This window comes from Hemibagrus wyckioides, linkage group LG08, assembly GCF_019097595.1.
Source record: "Hemibagrus wyckioides isolate EC202008001 linkage group LG08, SWU_Hwy_1.0, whole genome shotgun sequence".
NCBI lineage: Eukaryota > Metazoa > Chordata > Actinopteri > Siluriformes > Bagridae > Hemibagrus > Hemibagrus wyckioides.
The window spans coordinates 28,414,376-28,433,224 of NC_080717.1; the positions used below are offsets into that span (position 1 = coordinate 28,414,376).

General features: G+C 39.6%; 1 protein-coding gene across 2 annotated transcripts in view; it reads right to left on the reverse strand.

Annotated features, from left to right (window-relative positions):
• shank2b (SH3 and multiple ankyrin repeat domains 2b) overlaps positions 1-18,849 on the reverse strand; it is a 173,620-nt gene that overhangs the window by 134,622 nt on the left and 20,149 nt on the right. For both annotated transcript variants that reach the window (XM_058397080.1, XM_058397087.1), the window contains exons 2-4: positions 10,918-11,096; positions 2,767-2,970; positions 667-738 (exon numbers count right to left, since the gene is read on the reverse strand). In XM_058397080.1, the coding sequence (XP_058253063.1) occupies positions 667-738; positions 2,767-2,970; positions 10,918-11,088 (447 nt within the window). In that variant the 5' untranslated portion in view covers positions 11,089-11,096. The remainder of the gene's footprint in view (positions 1-666; positions 739-2,766; positions 2,971-10,917; positions 11,097-18,849) is intronic.

Consider the following 18,849-nt stretch of genomic DNA (forward strand, 5'->3'; position numbering starts at 1 on the left):
TCAGCTGACAGAAGCTTGAGCGAGAACGAACAAGCCGAGCACCAAAGCATGACCACGAGAAAACAAAGCTCAGTGCTACTGCACGGGAAGACCATTACAATAAATCCCTCACTTCAGTTCATAAGTTAAAAAAAAAAAAAAAGACGATTCACACCGATGACCATCTCTGGAACAAGCAGGGAATCAAAGCGTATGCAAATACAGCACAGGAGCTTGATACATTATTTATGAATCCTAGCACTGATATTCCTTTATACATGGAAAATCCTTTCCAAAGGTTTTTTTTTCCTCTGGATGCCTGGCATTCCCACACATCCAACTTTGCATGTGATTAAACTGATTTGCATAAATATAAATATGCAACATTCATAACGATGGCACGATTTAATGGCATCACAACGAAATCAACTGACTGCTGCATTTCATAACTCAACTCATAAAGCTCATGAAGAGAAACTCTGCATAATAAGACAATAGAGATGTTGCATAGCTTTGATCTAATCACCACAAAAACGTGCAGCGACGTTACTCAGAGAGTCGTGGTGTGCCGCAAACGTGTAGAGTCAGCTCTCTGTTCATTAAGGGGAAAAATATCAACACTGAATATATTGGATTTTCGTCAGTATAGCATGATATGAACCAGATCTATGTAGAATGAAATCTTACCTGCGTATGGAGCTTTTCGATCTGTTTTTCATTGATGTTGGCATGCTGGTACACTCGGCTCTTGTAACGAAACTGAGAAAAAACAAAAGCAGGAAATGAACAGCAAGACACCTCCATTAATGCATTAACTCCCACAGACTGGTACTGTAGCTGCACATGTAATGGAAGTGTTACACCTTAAAGCCTTCAAGTCAACGCTGTAATTACGGGCTCATGTGCTTTTTTTAAATGACCACCAACAGGCATAAAGGACAAACCAAACAGAGGACAGATTCCATCAACTTCCATCGCTACATAAACAACAGAGTGGATTGGATTTAATTAGCAAAGATCAGTGAAGCTTTTAGCAACAGCAGAAACAGCACATAAATAAATACACCACTAAGTAAATGCTTGTATCAAGTTAAACTGGATTTTATTGGATACACATAACATCAACACACTGTACTGACACACGTTCTATAGTCTGAGACTACAAGGAGTTTAGTGTTTAGGGTTTCCACATTTGTTTAGGGATTAAGGAAGTAATTTGAATATCGTGTTAAACTATTCGGTTGGTTCAGTGGCAATATTGTAAACAATGAGCTTTACGTAAAATGCAATTATTGCTGGCTGCCAACTCCCCAACCTTGACAACGTGACATACACTGATCAGGCATAACATTATGACCACCTTCCTAATATTGTGTTGGTTCTGGCAAAACAGCCCTGACCCGTCCTGCACTGTGTATTCTGACCCCTTTCTATCAGAACCAGCATTAACTTCTTCAGCAGTTTGATCAACAGTAGCTCGTCTGTTGGATCGGATCACACGGGCCAGCCTTCTCTCCCCACGTGCATCAATGAGCCTTGACCGCCCATGACCCTGTCACCGGTTCACCACTGTTCCTTCCTTGGACCACTTTTGATAGATACTGACCACTGCAGACCGGGAACACCCCACAAGAGCTGCAGTTTTGGAGATGCTCTGATCCAGTGGTCTAGCCATCACAATTTGGCCCTTTTGGTCAAACTCGCTCAAATCCTTACACTTGTCCATTTTTCCTGCTTCTAACATCAACTTTGAGGACAGAATTTTTACTTGCTGCCTAATATATCCCACCCACTAACAGGGGCCATGATGAGGAGATACTCAGTCTTATTCACTTCACCTGGCACTGCTCACAGTGTTATACCTGATCGGTGTATCCCATATATGCACAAGAATTTAGGCATAGATCAGGGGTGTCCAGTCTTCTCCAGAAAGGGTTGGTGTCATTGCAGGTTTTCATCCCAACCAAGCAGAAGCTACACCTGAATCTACTGAAAGCTAAGATCTACTGGTGGAATCAGATGGAACTGCTGCTTGATTGAAATAAAAGTTGCCCCCACACTAACACGTTCTGGATAAGATTAGACACCTGTGAGGTTTTGGGGGTAAGGTTTAGAGTTTAAATTGTAGCGGAGGTGTGTTAAGGGTAGGTTTAGGGATTAAAGTGAATTCAGCTCAGTTTAGACTGATACTGAGTTTCAGGTTTAAATAGTACATTTAGTTTAGACTGAAAAAGCAAGAGGGTTTTGGTTAGGGTTTAGGATTTGAACTGAAACTGCAGTTTGGGTTAGGGTTTAAAAGAAAGGGTTTAGGATATAAACCAAAACTGCACGTGGACATGAGTTTGACGTGGACATGGGTTTAAAGATTTGGGTTTAGACTGAAACTTCAAGAAGGTTAGGGTTTAGGGGGCAGGGTTAGGAATTGAAAATGAAATTGCAAGGGGTTTGGGGGAGGTTTAAACTGGAGAGTTTGGGTTAGGGATTAGGATTAAAGGTTTTTTCATGATTAGCCTGAGAGTACAGGTGAGTTAGTGGTAATAGATGTTTAGATGCAGGAATATACATTAGGGGTCACAGTTTAAGGGTTAGATTGAAAGTGTGCAGACATCAGGGATGGGGTTGTGGGTAGGATTGAAAATATGGACATATTAGGGGTTAGATAAACTGTAGTAAGTAAATAAGCCCTACTTTACACTAACAACTAAAAACATTGCTTTATTAGTTAACAATTTCACATTTCTAAATGAGTCTGGACTTTTTCATTTTTGTTCATGGAGGCAGCATTACCTCGAGGGTGGGCGTGTCCTTGCTGGTGGGGAACGAGTGATCTCGCAGGAGCTTCTCCTCCTCCAGGAAGGTGCTCTCTTTCCCATCCACAGCTGGCTGGAAGAGGCCATAGTTCAACACATCTCTCAGACTCTGCGTTAGCGTGCACAGGATCTGCTGTTTGGCTGCCCAGACCGTACAGTCAGACTTGAACCTCATGGATCTCTGCCAAAAGGATACCAACACAAACAAAGGGCTCTGTGAGGCTTACATTGCTGTACACATGGATTAGGGAGAACAGCACGGCTGGCTAGCTTTTCCCCAGCCACAACATTCCATTATGAATCAGAATCAGAAAAAGTTTTATTGCCAGGTACAGCAAAGGGTCAGCAAAGAGCACTTTACAGTACTAGGAATTTGCCTTGGTGTCAGGTGCAAACATATACACAGGTATGAAATGTCAATATAAATGTACACAATTTGAGAATAAAGCTAGAATAAGTTAAATAAATACTGTATAAAGTGACTTGCATTTAAAAAAAATCACCATTTTATTATACTCTGATGTAGCTGTAATCATCACAGACAGTACTCGTGAAGCATTTTAGACATCTTTACGGCTAGATGCTAAGCAACAAACACCCGATCGGTGATAAAACAACACGTGTCTTATATCACAAAAACAAAAACGGCTCGGTATGTAGCACTTAACATTGAGGAAGGGAGAAATAAATATGTGACACCAAAAAATTAGAGGAAGTTGGATATGAGCGAACATCTGGCCAAATACTCAACAAATATTAATAAATATATGAAAAAAGACTGAAAAACGTTTAGCTGTGTGAAAGAGCTGCTATAGTTTTTTCTCACTGAAGTGAAAGCGCAAGACAAGCCGTTATTTACAGCGGCCATGCGCTGTATTTATCCAATCATGTACAAAACAAAATAACAAACCAGAAAACACAAGGAGAATTCAGACAAAGCGGAAAAGTTCGGTATAGTTTGGATATACTGATAGTGTATCATGGAGTGAAGATCAGTCTGCAATCTCTAAAAACACACCAGGTATGTTTGGAAGACCAAACTATTCCAGATTAAAGGAGCACTATAAGAGCAGAGCTGTGTTCATACACACACCAATCCACTTTTTACTGCTGCAGCCTGCTGGACTTCCTGTAGATCCTGAGTGACCCATGTGTCGTCCAATCAGAGGTAAGAATTCCATTCACACACTATACCTACCTTTTCCGGTTTCTCTGAATTGTCCTTGTGTGTTCGGATTTGTTGTTGTGTTTAACACGTCTTGGTTTTCAATTGGGAAAACCCATGAATGTTTTGAACCAATGTATTTGTTAAACTGCCTTCTTACCCCACATGTACTTTTAGGCTTTTTATTCTAAATAAGAGGTTTCCTATTTTCAAATCACTCAACTGTCAGAAAGAAAAAACATTTACAAAGCTATATACACACAAAGTCTCTATTAGTGTAAGAGAAATGATTCCCAACCAAGCAGCTCCTTATGAGACTGTTGTGTTTATTGCCTCTGGCTCATCCGTTTTATTTTATTTTATTTATTTATTTATTTATTTATTTGTCAGGCTTTTACAATGATGCTATACATGCCAAAAGCAAAGTTTGCTACTGAAACCTGATTAAAAAAAAAAGACAGATTGGGTTAAGAACAAAATGTTGACAACAAACCTTATTGCTGCGGTTTTACAGAAGGTTCTGCAAACAACTTGCTACCTAAATAAAAAGTCTTTTCTGGAGGTTGCCTAATGATTCAGGGTGTTAACTGTGTAACAATATTGAATTACAGCAAATCAATATACCAGGTTCAAAACCGGTTAATGAGCCCCAGCTCATACGAGACAACACAACTTAACTAAACACAGGAAATGGATGATAAGCTATGAGGAATCGCGAGAGTTTTTCAGACACAGCCGATCACATTATTCAACACTGCAGCAGAATATACAGTGAGCAAATAGACATTAATGGGACTGCAATTATGTCTCCTGGCCATTCAGACAGGCTTCAGGGGCTGCAGCTTTATTTCAGGATTTGCATCCATAAATATTTATTCTTTTTAGGCTTGCAGGAGTAGAACTTTAGGATTCAGAATTCACCTCTGGTCCGATCTTTAGCAAATCTATTGGCTCCATGTAGGAATCCGAGTAGAAGACCTCCTTCCCAAAATAGTGTCAGTACTGGCATGAGAAATTCATGATATGATTCCTTTGCCTTAATATTACAGACTTTGGTGTATATGTAATGTTCATATAATGCTTAACTGCTTAACCTATAATAAGCCTGATGAGGCAGTTTAAGTGTTTAGTTGGTGAGACAATACTGCCTAATGTGAAGAGAGATAGAGATACTGCCTAAAGTGAACCTATACACACACACACACACATAATATATATATATATATATATTAATTCTATCATTTTAATCTCGAAGCAATCACTAGTGTGTCTCATTAAGTGTGTTACGTTAATTTATATTTCCAACACGGGAAGGTGAACACACAACAGTTCACTTATAAGTTTAAGTCTTGAAAACACTGTTGCTAGGCAACTCGATAAGATAAGACATTCTATCTTATAACACAAGCTTATTATTTAGCTAACTAGCAGCTAGCCAGCCTTTAACGATGCTGAAAGGAATGATGTGTGTTAATGCAATGTTTTTTTGAAACGAGTGTAATAGATGAGAAATGGGTTATAATGTGTTTCTGGTGAGTTTTGTAATGATAGATAGATAGATAGATAGATAGATAGGTAGATAGATAGATAGATAGATAGATAGATAGATAGATAGATAGATAGATAGATATAGACATTTATATATAAATATATATAATATATAATATATAATATATAATATATATTGAGCAGAAATGATGGCCACCAACGATGTTGGGGACGTCAAGGAGAGCGCTATGCATCAGCCACTGTTGTGGTGGTGTTACAGTCTGGGCAGGTGTGTCCACTCAATACAGAACTGACCTACATCTTGTGAATGGTACAGTGACAAGCCAATACTACCTGAATAACATCATTAATCCAGTCATTGTGCCCCTGCATGAACAACACAGGCCTAATTTCATCTTCATGGACGACAATGCTCCAGCTCATCGAGGTCGCATCATTAGGGAACGGCTGCTGGAGGCTGGGGTACCTCAAATGGAGTGGCCTGCACTTTCTCCAGACCCGAATCCCATAGAAAACCTCTGGGATCAGCCGAGTCGCCGTGTAGAGGCTCGTAACCCTGCACCCCAGAACCTCAATGACCTGAGGGCCGCCCTTCAAGAAGAGTGGAATGCCATGCCTCAGCAGACAATAAGTCGACTCGTGAACAGCATGAGACGTCGTGGTCAAGCTGTAATTGATGGTCAATTTATTTATTTTTTCCTTAAATTTCAACATTTTGCTCAGACATTCTTGAAAATTATTCAGAAAAATTTAGTTTGACAAATATGTCACTTTCCTCAAACCCATATCTTCTCATTTTCTTTACTAGCATTTGATTATATATATATATATAAAATAATAATAATAATAATAATAATATAAAAAAGACAGAGAGTGATGAGGTAATGAGGTACATCTTTTTATATTTATTATAATGGACAAGGGATGTCAGAAGTCTACACATATTTGTAAACATGGCAGATTTTTATGATGTAAAAAAAAAGATAAAGAACTTTTTCCAGGAACAATGTGAATTTACAACATATAAGAATTAAGTGAAAATTTTTAGGGGAAAAAAAACAAAGACAAAGCTAAAAAAGAATACAGTAACCGGTTTGCACGTTTGCAAACCCCCTGAAGCACCTTTTTATTTTATTACACCACTCTTGTAAGAGTCTATCAGTGCAGCACATCTTGACTTGGTGATATTTTCCTACTCTTTCTTGCAAAAAACGTTCTAGATCCATGCAATTATAAGAGCATCTCCTCTGTATAACCTTCAGGTCCCCCACAGATTTTTAGTGGAATCTGGTCTGGACTCTGGCTTGGTCATTCAAAAGCATCGATCTTGTTTCAGTTAAGCCTTTCCTTTCTTGATTGAGATGTATGCTTTGGGTCACAAAGCTGAAAGGTGAAATTTCTTTTCATCTTCAGTTTATTAGCTGACACATGAAGGTTTTGCACTAAACTGGCATCGGCTGGTGTTTGCAGCTATTCCTGATTCCCTCTATCTTTTACAAGCTCCAGTCCTGACTGAAGAGAAGCAGCGGGATGCTGCCACCACCATGCTGCACTGTGGGTAAGATTAATCCTGATTTAATTTTTATTACGTCACAAAAACCTGCCAAGTGTGTCGACTTTTTATATCCATTCATATGTGATAACATGAACTTGTCCCATTGTTGATTTTCTGTGAATTCTGTTAAAGCTGTTTACTGGTGTTTGATTTGTGTTTATTCTTCTTTTTTCAGTCTAGTTCTAGTTATCCTTCTGGGACTTCTCACACCTTCCTCACACAGGAAATGAGGAAAAGTGTTGTGTATCATATTATTCAAGAGCTCTACAATAAATCTGGGTTCCAGCATCTTATGTACAGTAATGATATCAATTTGAGAGTAAGCATGTAAAAAAAGTGCAGCTTTTATCTAGCCACCTACCTATATTTGTAAATGAGACAGCGCCGTGCGGTATAATTTGACAAAGACTAAGAAGCAAACAAGCCCTTAAGGCTGATATCATCAGCTATCATACACAGTGTGTGAAGAATGAGAACGAGTAATTTGAAGTAATTATTCTTTGCAGCAGTATACTCAGTATGTGACATTATAGCTGAACAAATAAATAAAGAAATACATAAATCTTAACAAACTGATCAAGAAAGCTAACTTTGACTTTTTGTGCCATTTTGAGGCCATTAAAAGTCATTATTGACATTCAAGGTCATTCATTTGAGTTCGTTCTGACCGGGGAAAAAAAACACATGTCCTTCATGATCTACACTATATTGCCAAAAGTATTGGAACATCCGCCTTTAAATGCACATGAATGTAATATGGAGTTGTCCCGCCCTTTGCAGCTATAACAGCTTCAACTCTTCTGGGAAGGCTTTCCACAAGGTTTAGGAGTGTGTTTATGGGAATTTTTGACCATTCCTCTAGAAGCACATTTGTGAGGTCAGGCACTGATGTTGGACGAGAAGGTCTGGCTCGCAGTCTCCACTCTAATTCATCCCAAAGGTGTTCTATGGGGTTGAGGTCAGGACTCTGTGCAGGCCAGTCAAGTTCCTCCACACCAAACTCACTCATCCATGTCTTTATGGACCTTGCTTTGGTCACTGGTGTGCAGTCATGTTGGAACAGGAAGGGGTCATCCCCAAACTGTTCCCACAAAGAGCATGAAATTGTCCAAAATGTTTTGGTATGAAGCTGAAGCATTAAGAGTTCCTTTCACTGGAACTAAGGGGCCGAGCCCAACCCCTGAAAAACACAATGATCTGGAGGGGTGTCCCAAAACTTTTGGCAATTTAGTCTATCTATCTATTAAGATCTATCTATCTATCTATCTATCTATCTATCTATCTATCTATCTATCTATCTATCTATCTATCTATCTATCTATCTATCTATCTTGTAGCACAGGGCATAAGACACATCAGCAGTCATGTTCTTGATTAAAGTGGATAGATTTCACATTTAATACAAAGGAGAAGTTCATCTTCGGTAGTGATATGCCATGGATCAGCTGCTTCCCCCACTTTCCTGGGGTTAACACTTTTTACCAAAATTGCATCGCCTGAGAGTCAGCCTAGCTATTGGTAGAGGTTGAGAGACAGAGATGTTACCATGCCCACTGATCAATTTCTCAATCAATGCTTGAGTGTAATCACTGACACTCTGCCTGAAAAGGAAACACCAGGATCATCTTTTGTCCAAGGGGTTGGAAATGGCCTGCCCATGATTATCTCAAAAGGAAATTATGACTTTGGCTGTGGTGTTATTCAAATCTCACAAAGAAAACGCTGTTTTGGGTGAACGTCGAGGCTAAAAAACATATGAGAAATACATGAATGCGAAAGATCAGATGTGTTTGACTCTCAGCTGTGTGTCACAGAGGATTCACTGCACTGCTGCGTGTTAAAAACAATGTACTGTCTTTTATATCTTTATCTACTACGATCTACGATCAGATACCTAAATGATTCATTTCAATGAATGAAAAGTAAAACAGTTCCTGTTAAACAGAAGGGTACAACGATCTCAAATCGAATTTTTAAAATCAAACCAGGCAAAGATGAACAATCACTGGTCAAAATGTCACAAACTCTTTTTTGTGTAGAAACGAATCATATGGCAGAATCATTTAGCAATGAATCACATGGCAAAATCAATTAACAAGAATCATATGGCAGAATCATTTAGCAACGAATCATATGGCAGAATCATTTAGCAACGAATCATATGGCAGAATCATTTAGCAACGTATCATATGGCAGAATCATTTAGCAACGTATCATATGGCAGAATCATTTAGCAACGAATCATATGGCAGAATCATTTAGCAACATATCATATGGCAGAATCATTTAGCAACGTATCATATGGCAGAATCATTTAGCAACGAATCATATGGCAGAATCATTTAGCAACGAATCATAAGGCAGAATCATTTAGCAACGTATCATATGGCAGAATCATTTAGCAACGAATCATATGGCAGAATCATTTGGCAACGTATCATATAGCAGAATCATTTAGCAACGTATCATATGGCAGTCGACTCTTATTGATGAGGCTGATCCAAATGATCTGACTCGCTGAAAAGATCTGTAGAATTCGAGGCAGCAGGCAACAAACCAACATGGTTTGAGGAGAAAGTGTGATAATTCAGATATACTATTTACACAATCATAAAATGGAGGCTAGATGTTTTGAATCACTTGGTAGTGACTTTGTACAGTATTTCTGAGAGGATTTCCATTTTTGGAATCCACTTTTACTACAATTGTTTGTTTTTGTTTTTTTAAAGACAACAATTAAAAAAGCAAGCAACTTTTCAAAACTATATTCCCTTTAAGGTGCTTTAACTTTGTCAATTGAACCTACAGTGTTCTCTAAAGTTTTCTGCCTTATGATGATGAATAGCGAGGTGAGAGTTTCAGCAAGAAATGAACACAATTGTTCTTCCGCAAATGGAGCGGCTCTAATAGGCGTTTTTATAGACTTATGGACTCCTGCTGTGCTTTTAGGAATGAGTTAGTGTACATCTAGTTATTTTTTTCCCAGTGGCCCAAAGCTGTCGTTCTGGCTTGGTGCCCTCAGCAGGAAACAGCTACAGTAAGAATCAGGAGGCAATTTACGATAATGATATAATGCAAGCCAAAGCACATGGCCCTAAAGCCTGAGGCTAATAGTAGCACTGAGCTCACCGCATATATCTGTGTGTGTGTGTGTGTGTGTTTGTGTGTGTGTGTTCATGTGATGTTTAAATACAGAAAATGTAAGAAATAATTAAAACAATCTAAGCAGGAACTGAACTGTAAATAAATTTTCATGTGTAAGGTTCTAACCTCTGTGCCTGTCAGTCTCAGTGAAGGAGGTGTGGTCTCAGTGCCTGTCAGTCTCAGTGAAGGAGGTGTGGTCTCAGTGCCTGTCAGTCTTAGTGAAGGAGGTGTGGTCTCAGTGCCTGTCAGTCTTAGTGAAGGAGGTGTGGTCTCAGTGCCTGTCAGTCTCAGTGAAGGAGGTGTGGCCTCAGTGCCTGTCAGTCTCAGTGAAAGAGGTGTGGCCTCAGTGCCTGTCAGTCTTAGTGAAGGAGGTGTGGCCTCTGTGTCTGTCAGTCTTAGTGAAGGAGGTGTGGCCTCAGTGTCTGTCAGTCTCAGTGAAGGAGGTGTGGCCTCAGTGCCTGTCAGTCTCAGTGAAAGAGGTGTGGCCTCAGTGCCTGTCAGTCTTAGTGAAGGAGGTGTGGCCTCAGTGCCTGTCAGTCTCAGTGAAAGAGGTGTGGCCTCAGTGCCTGTCAGTCTTAGTGAAGGAGGTGTGGCCTCAGTGCCTGTCAGTCTCAGTGAAAGAGGTGTGGCCTCAGTGCCTGTCAGTCTTAGTGAAGGAGGTGTGGCCTCTGTGTCTGTCAGTCTCAGTGAAGGAGGCATATTTGTACAATCCAAAAATAAACTATTATATTAAAAGTGTGTGTGTATACACTCACAGACTGCTGCAGATCAGGGATAACCACGCAGATGAGCAGCGAGTCGCTGCGGCTGCTACTCGGGCGTTCCACACACGGCCGCTCGTCTCTCAGGCTGTCCGAATCCGAGCTGCCTGAGTCGGAGAAACTCTGAGCCATCTCCTCCTCGCTGGACATGAGACTCCGTGGCATAGCAAGCACTAGATACAGAGAAAACACACACACACATACAGTAAAATTCAAAAGTTCCAACAATAATTAATACAAAATATTACATAGACATTTAAATCAACAATATTTAATACTTGGGCTGAGACAGATCCATTTCAAGTCATTCTTATATGAAATTCTTATACGAAATCTGTTCTCGCTGGCTTTATTCAGTAAAAAAATATTTGCACCCTATAGATTTCATTTAAATGGTTGCACATGATAGATCAACCATGTTTGGCCGTTAGTCCACTTTCCAAGTCCAGGAAATGATCTAACAGTGTTTACATATGTCATGTGATTGGAAATTAAATTAAAAATGGTGAGGCTGTGTAAACAATCTACCTATTTACCTACAGAATTACTTCCATCACATCAGACTGGCTCATGAAGCATGTCACAAGCAGCCAGTTCGACAGAAAGCTCAGCTCCAGGCTCCAAAACTCAGCAAGTGCAATTTGATTGCAGTGAAAACGTGAACTGACCCCTGATTCCACCCCACTGCAGAAAGTGGATCAAATATTTTGTGTATTACGGTTTGCAGTGGCAGACCGTCAGGGCCAGCAAGGCCTTCTCTGCTGGCCTAAACAGCAGTGATCTGAATCTTGCATTTTAATATATTTAATATATTTTTGTATTAAATTATTCCCAATAGTCTATTCTCTACATTTCATAGCTTTTCTCTCGGTTGCGCTGCTTCCAGTAGTGTATATTTATAATAAGAGTATTTATCCAATCATATTTCAGACAGTGGATGACATCATGTGTCGCCCGGCCTTAAGGCCTTCAGAATCAATAGTGCAGGCCCCCGGAGCTTAAAATAAGGGGCAATGAAACTGTTCCATTAACCAATCAGATTTCGAGTTGGCGTCACTGGGGTCATCTAGCAGGCGTACGATTACGTCAGCAATTTCACGTCTTTTGATGTCTTTTGGAGTAGTCAGAGGCAGGAACCGCACAAACTAAATAAAATATATATATTTTAACTCACAATGGCTGACAGAGGAGAAGAAATCGATTTGGTCATGAACATCCTTACAAATGCATTTTCAAGGTGGACTTTTCAAGAAAATCCTTTTGATTCTTTAAAATAGTTGGTAAGATTTTTCAAGAACCATTTATGCTTTTGTTTTTTTGTTTTTTTTTTCTGGGTTTTCAGTTTGCCTTCATTCCAGATCCCCGGGGTGGACTGGGGGTTTTCTTTTCTGCTGCAGTGAAAGGAAACTTGTGAGACTGAATTGTGTTAATTTGTTTTTTTGCTATATGTAATGTCATTTTATTCATGTTCACTATAAGAGCCTGTGACACAGCGCACTGTTATACAGTGTTTCTATATTCACTGCGTCTCATTTCGGATGCTGCGTCCTCCGGAGATTGCAGTTTGCTGCATACGGCATCAAGAATGTCTTTTTTGAGAAAAGTAACCGTAATAAAATGGACTATTCCTTGTGAGGTGTGAAATACTGTAGACTAATTTCTTTTTTACTTAACGGTTGATTAGTATCTATTGCCGTGACGCCATAATAATGGTATAGAGGTGGATTAATTCAGGAAGGACACCGGTGAAGGCCGAGGTGTGAAATGCACCACCCGCCACTGACGGTCTGCAGGTTGATTTTTGTCTGATATGAGAGCTGACTAAACAACAGATGGTGAAATGAGTCCCAGAGGCAAAAGTGCTGCAAGAGGACAACGTATTCTGGATATCTGGGCCACAGAAACAAATTTGAGCACAGATCACAAAAGTATTTATGCTACTTATTTATTTTCAAGTAAGCTCTTTATCCTTTGATGGGTCTGGAGCCGATCCCGAGAACACCGGGTGCAGGTCGGGAGAATATATACCCTGACGCAGGTGATGGAGGCTTTGTGATCAGTGACACAGAGACCCTTCCTACACTGAGGTCTGTTTTATATCGGTTGCTTAAGGTAAGTCGCTTTAGAGCGACATTTCAGAGGGCAAAACTCTCATTTGGTGAATTTGTTTGCTCCTGAATTCCTTCTGTCCTCATTTCCTAATCCTGCATTCGTTCACAAGGAGCTGAGAATTAAAGAAAGGAAATGAGAGCTGCCTGAAGGAGAAAGGTCACAGGACAGGAAAGACACACTTTCTGTTGCTTTCCTTCACTCTGAATTCTAACGGAGCTTTGACTGTGGAATTTGTGAGCCATGGTCTTGTGCATCAGAGGATTACAAAATGGCAGAACCACAGTCTTGCTGGTTGGTTATAAAAATGAAGGAGCTGCTTGTTCATGATTCGCGGTCACGCTGGTCTTTTTGCCCTGGTCTAATTTTTTTCTTAGCCTACAGGCTACATAAAAAATGTGTCAGAATCCAATGAAAATCAGATACCTGTAAGCTAAAAGATGGAATGTGTGTTTTGTTTTTGTTTTTAGAAAATGCGAGTAGTAAACCTGTAGGGCAGGATGTGTACTGAATGCTGTTTTGTGTTTAATTTTTACTCTATTCTTACATGATGGAACAGTTAGCATGTCTCCAGGGTTGGGGGTTTGATTCACATTTCCACCATGTGTATGTGTGTGCTTTGGGGGTTTCCTCAGGGTACTCTGGTTTCCTCCACCAATATAAAGACATGTAGGCATCACTCAAAATTCTCCTAGTGTGTGAATGGGTGTGTCAGTGTGTGTGTGTGTGAGATCATGCTCTGCGATGGGTTGGCAACATGTCCCCTGCCTTGTTACCTGAGTCCTGGGATAGATACCAAGCTCCATGTGAACCTGTGTAGGATTGGTGGTTCATAATATAAATGGATGGATGGATGGATGTTTATATCTTGCACTGTAATTGTAGATGGTTTATTATATATGAAAACAGACCAGTCTATGGCTCAGACCTGTACTTCTTGTTGTATAATTTAAGCTTATATTCCCATCTGGTTGCTTATAACACCTAACATTTCTGCATATTGCAGTTAAATATCATTAAACCACTGTATTTTTTCATCATTTACGCTGATAGCTTGGAGCCATGTCACTTTCTGACATACTCTAGAGTTTCTGTGGTAAAATTCTGTTTTTGTTCCCCTCTCTGCCTGCTCGGATTTTCTTGTTAGCACTGCTGACACCTCTGAGGAGGCGTCTTTATTTGCCTCTCAATCATTTGCCTGTCAGTTCAAAACACACCCCCAGTGTGCACTATTATTCAGCCGTCCTAGCCCAGACGTCGCGTGTTCATGTGTTGTGGAGACACAGGTTTTTACAAGGAACACTTTTTAAGGCTTTGTTTGTTTTGGAATGTTGAGTTACGAAACAGCTAGCTTCAGCTAACTTCCACCGAAAATTGCTGACTAGCTCTCGAAGCGTTCACTACTATACTACTTTTTTTTTATGACATCGATTCCAAGAAGTCCTAATAAGCTTACTCAGCACTCGCAGACCTCCTATACAATACAGCTGATTCTCCCAAAGGTGGCAAAGACAAACTGAATTTCAGAAGAGTTATTACCAAGAACCTGATAATGAAGGCCCTTTGTGTGCAATGTATTTTGAAGGATGGGAAGGATAAACGAGGAGAGACAGAGATAAAGAAAGAGGGAGCAGAGTACAAAGAAAGAGGGAGATCAAGATGGAGAAGGCACAGCAGACCGCTAGTAATAATAACAGATCAACACACTGCAATAAACAGAGGTACGAGAACAGGGCGAGGGTTAAACTTCTGACCGGAGAAGCTGCTCAATCAGTTATGAACTGCTGAATGTTTGTAACTCACCACATCGTTTAAAAAACACAAGAAAACCTTTAAAAGAACAAACCACACTGTCTGTTTAACAAAATCCAATCCATGCTCAAACACATTCAGAAGCCAACAAGTCTGACGTTATCTAACATGAGAGACAACTGGAATTGTCACAGTGACCACATAAAAACAAATAAATATCTGAACCCTTTATAAATGTCACTGTTATTACAATGAAATGCAGGAATTACTATTGCTCCTTTGTTTTACTGATGATTCGGCTAACCAGGTCATGTTACTCACAATAACGTGTACAGACAGGGTATTTTTTTTAAACTTCTCAATGATAACAATCATCTTCGCTTGGACAAAATTCATTCATTCACTTTCAGTGAGGACTTTATCCAGACCACAGTCACAATGATGTGAAGTCTAATCCCAGGAAGACGGAGCGTGAAGCTGGACTAAACCATGGATAACACACCAGTCCATATCATTCACACACTAGGAGAATTTTGAGTGATGCCTACATGTCTTTATATTGGCGGAGGAAACCAGAGTACCCTGAGGAAACCCCCAAAGCACACACATACACATGATGGAAACGTGAATCAAACCCCCAACCCTGGAGACATGCTAACTGTTCCATCGTGTAAGAATAGAGTAAAAATTAAATGCAAAACAGCATTCAGTACACATCCTGCCCTACAGGTTTACTACTCGCATTTTCTAAAAACAAAAACAAAACACACATTCCATCTTTTAGCTTACAGGTATCTGATTTTCATTGGATTCTGACACATTTTTTATGTAGCCTGTAGGCTAAGAAAAAAATTAGACCAGGGCAAAAAGACCAGCGTGACCGCGAATCATGAACAAGCAGCTCCTTCATTTTTATAACCAACCAGCAAGACTGTGGTTCTGCCATTTTGTAATCCTCTGATGCACAAGACCATGGCTCACAAATTCCACAGTCAAAGCTCCGTTAGAATTCAGAGTGAAGGAAAGCAACAGAAAGTGTGTCTTTCCTGTCCTGTGACCTTTCTCCTTCAGGCAGCTCTCATTTCCTTTCTTTAATTCTCAGCTCCTTGTGAACGAATGCAGGATTAGGAAATGAGGACAGAAGGAATTCAGGAGCAAACATCTCAGTGCATGACTCAGGCACCCGTTCAGAGCCAGGTGGTGTGATTTAGAGCAAGTGATCCACAAACGAGCAGGTTTTTGGAAGGAAACCCAGAGGAGAACACGCACAGGTTAGGCACGTAATCATTTAGCCCAAGCCAGGGACCAAACCAGTGACCATGATAACTTTAGCAGGTACCAAAAACCACACAGCTGGAATAAAGGGTTTAACTCAAGCCCCAGGAACGATCCAGCAACCCGGGTCACATCAGCAATGACATTTCAAAGCAAACTTCCAGTTTGGGTTAACAAAATATATATTATTTATTTTATTATGAAAATATTTTTAATTGAACAAAATACATTTTCACTACCATAAATTATTTATTAGCGAATAGAAGTATACTAAATACAGGCAAGTAATTCAACTATTACTTCTTTTTTATTAGATTTATATTTTTTAAACTAATATAAGTAATATAAATAATAATTTTTGGATTTTTTGGTGCTGATTTGGAGCTTTGCACCTAATTTCCTTTATTTCAAGCACGGTTATCTTCCAATAGAATCAGACTTGATCTTAAAATGAATAAATATGTTAGAAATAATCCTAAACGTCAGAGGATGTTCTTGTTATATATTCACTTCCTCACAGGATATATTAAATAACTAAATATCTCCACATCCAAAGATATCACTTTATATAGTGTTCCTGTGGATTTTTAATAAAAAAGAGTTTATTTAAAAATGTATTGTTTCCCCAGACAAGTCGTTTTCATGTCATTACTCAGGAGAAGTCGTGAAGAGCGTGGCCTACTGCTGAACTTTAAGAAAAGCTGTAGGTGATGTTCCCTCAAGAAACTGATTCAGAAGTTGACAAGAGCGGTCATCGGGAATACTGTTTAGAATTTAAACGATGCGCCATTTTATCAAAATGGACGATCACATCAGTCGTTCATGAACGTTCATTAAAGGTTGATTGGTCAAATCATATCATCTGGAGTTTTAGTTTTTTTTTTTCTGAAACTCAGTCATTCCATATCAACACCATTCACTAATGAAATATTAAATATGAAGTGAAGAAAGGAAGCAAGCTGAGATAAATCCAAAAATAAAAACAAATTAAGATCCTTTATTCCATTAAAAATGCCACACTGCCCAGGCCGCTCCACTGAATAATATTCAATATAACCTATAACCTATGAATTGTATATTTAGCACAGATTTCTAGTACTATCTAATGTTAAACAAAATGTTCGTTATAAATAATATTTCTAATCTTTGTCATGATTATGCCTCTGAACTCAGTTACCCATCATCCCCAGCAAGTCACATGACTCGTCATTCGCACTCTTATTATGTGTGTATGTGTGTGTGTGTTTCAATGTCAAGCCTTTGTTGATTTGTTGTGTTTGTCATGTGTACCGCAGTGTGTTTTTGTTTGTTTTTTTCTGCCACAGTGTTCTAAATGTACGGTTTGTGTTGCACAAATAACTCTGATTATTAAAATTTGATTATTGTATTTGGTTTTCTGTCTGTTCAATGAACTCGAATCACATCATCTCATTCTGCCATTTTCATTTTTTTTTTACAGAGATCATAATGAGGAACTCACACAGTTTGAAAGTTGTTCCTGTTGTCTTTTCATCCGAATAAGCAGAAAGTCGAGCGAGTTACAGATGTTGAGTCTCGCTGTGAGTCTCATTCATTCACCAAAAACACAGAGACAAAACCGGATACGCCCAATCGAAGTACTGATAAAGATCTAACTGCCTTATCTATCTTCTTCGATATGCTATCTGTAACCAATCAATAAACACCACTGCTTACACAAAGTACCATTAGTTACTGTCTGCGCCAAACTTTAAAATCACACAGCTGGAACCACTGGATTTGGACCTGTGGCTAATTAACAAAAAAGCTTTTCCACTTTTCTCTTGCTAACACTTCTGGCCCTTTGTCTAACTGCATCCTTTCGAGACCCATTATCTTTTCCCAACTACTCATCATCTTTCAGACGATCACAACTTGTTTTTGATTTGTTTACATGAGCCAAAAACCAAAAACCTTCATTAACAAAGATGTTGTATTTGTGAGTATTCGGAGTAGCACACAACCATAAAAGTGTAAAATAGGGCCATGCTGGCATCCCACTGTCCCCTGAGTTCATATCAAACAGCCACGTCGTTCATCAAACCTGTCAGCTGCTCTTCCCTCATCGATCTCTCTCCAGGAACGAGAAAGTCAGCACTTTCACACAGAAGCTTTCAGCAATTAAGACCTCCACCATCTACGCTAAAATGTGCTGTTTAGCATAGAGAAGCCATCATTAGGTTACATAAACATGCACACACACACACACACACACGGTTTTCTCTCCTGCTTGTAATACTGGTCATAAACCTTACAGGAGAGATGCTCATTATAAATGCTGGTTAAATTAAAATTCTAGTCGTATTGGGAAACTGCTGCAAGCCTCACTAAAGTCTAATGGTTCATAAATAAATTGAATTCTCGGTGTATATTCCACTGAGAGCAAGGAAGTTTTGTGTGTAATTTCCAGCTAATGAACAATTATTAATGATGGGGTTAATGCTGAATAATAAAGCTGTGTTAAGTGGATATGTTCATCTTTACAGGTATAAAAACACAATCTTAATCCATGCCTGTCAGTATCAGTGAAGGAGGTGTGGCCTCAGTGCCTGTCAGTATCAGTGAAGGAGGTGTGGCCTCAGTGCCTGTCAGTATCAGTGAAGGAGGTGTGGCCTCAGTGCCTGTAGGTCTCAGTGAAGGAGGTGTGGCCTCAGTGTTTGTTTGTCTCAGTGAAGGAGGTGTGGCCTCAGTGCCTGTCAGTATCAGTGAAGGAGGTGTGGCTTCAGTGCATGTCAGTCTCAGTGAAGGAGGTGTGGTCTTAGTACTTGTCAG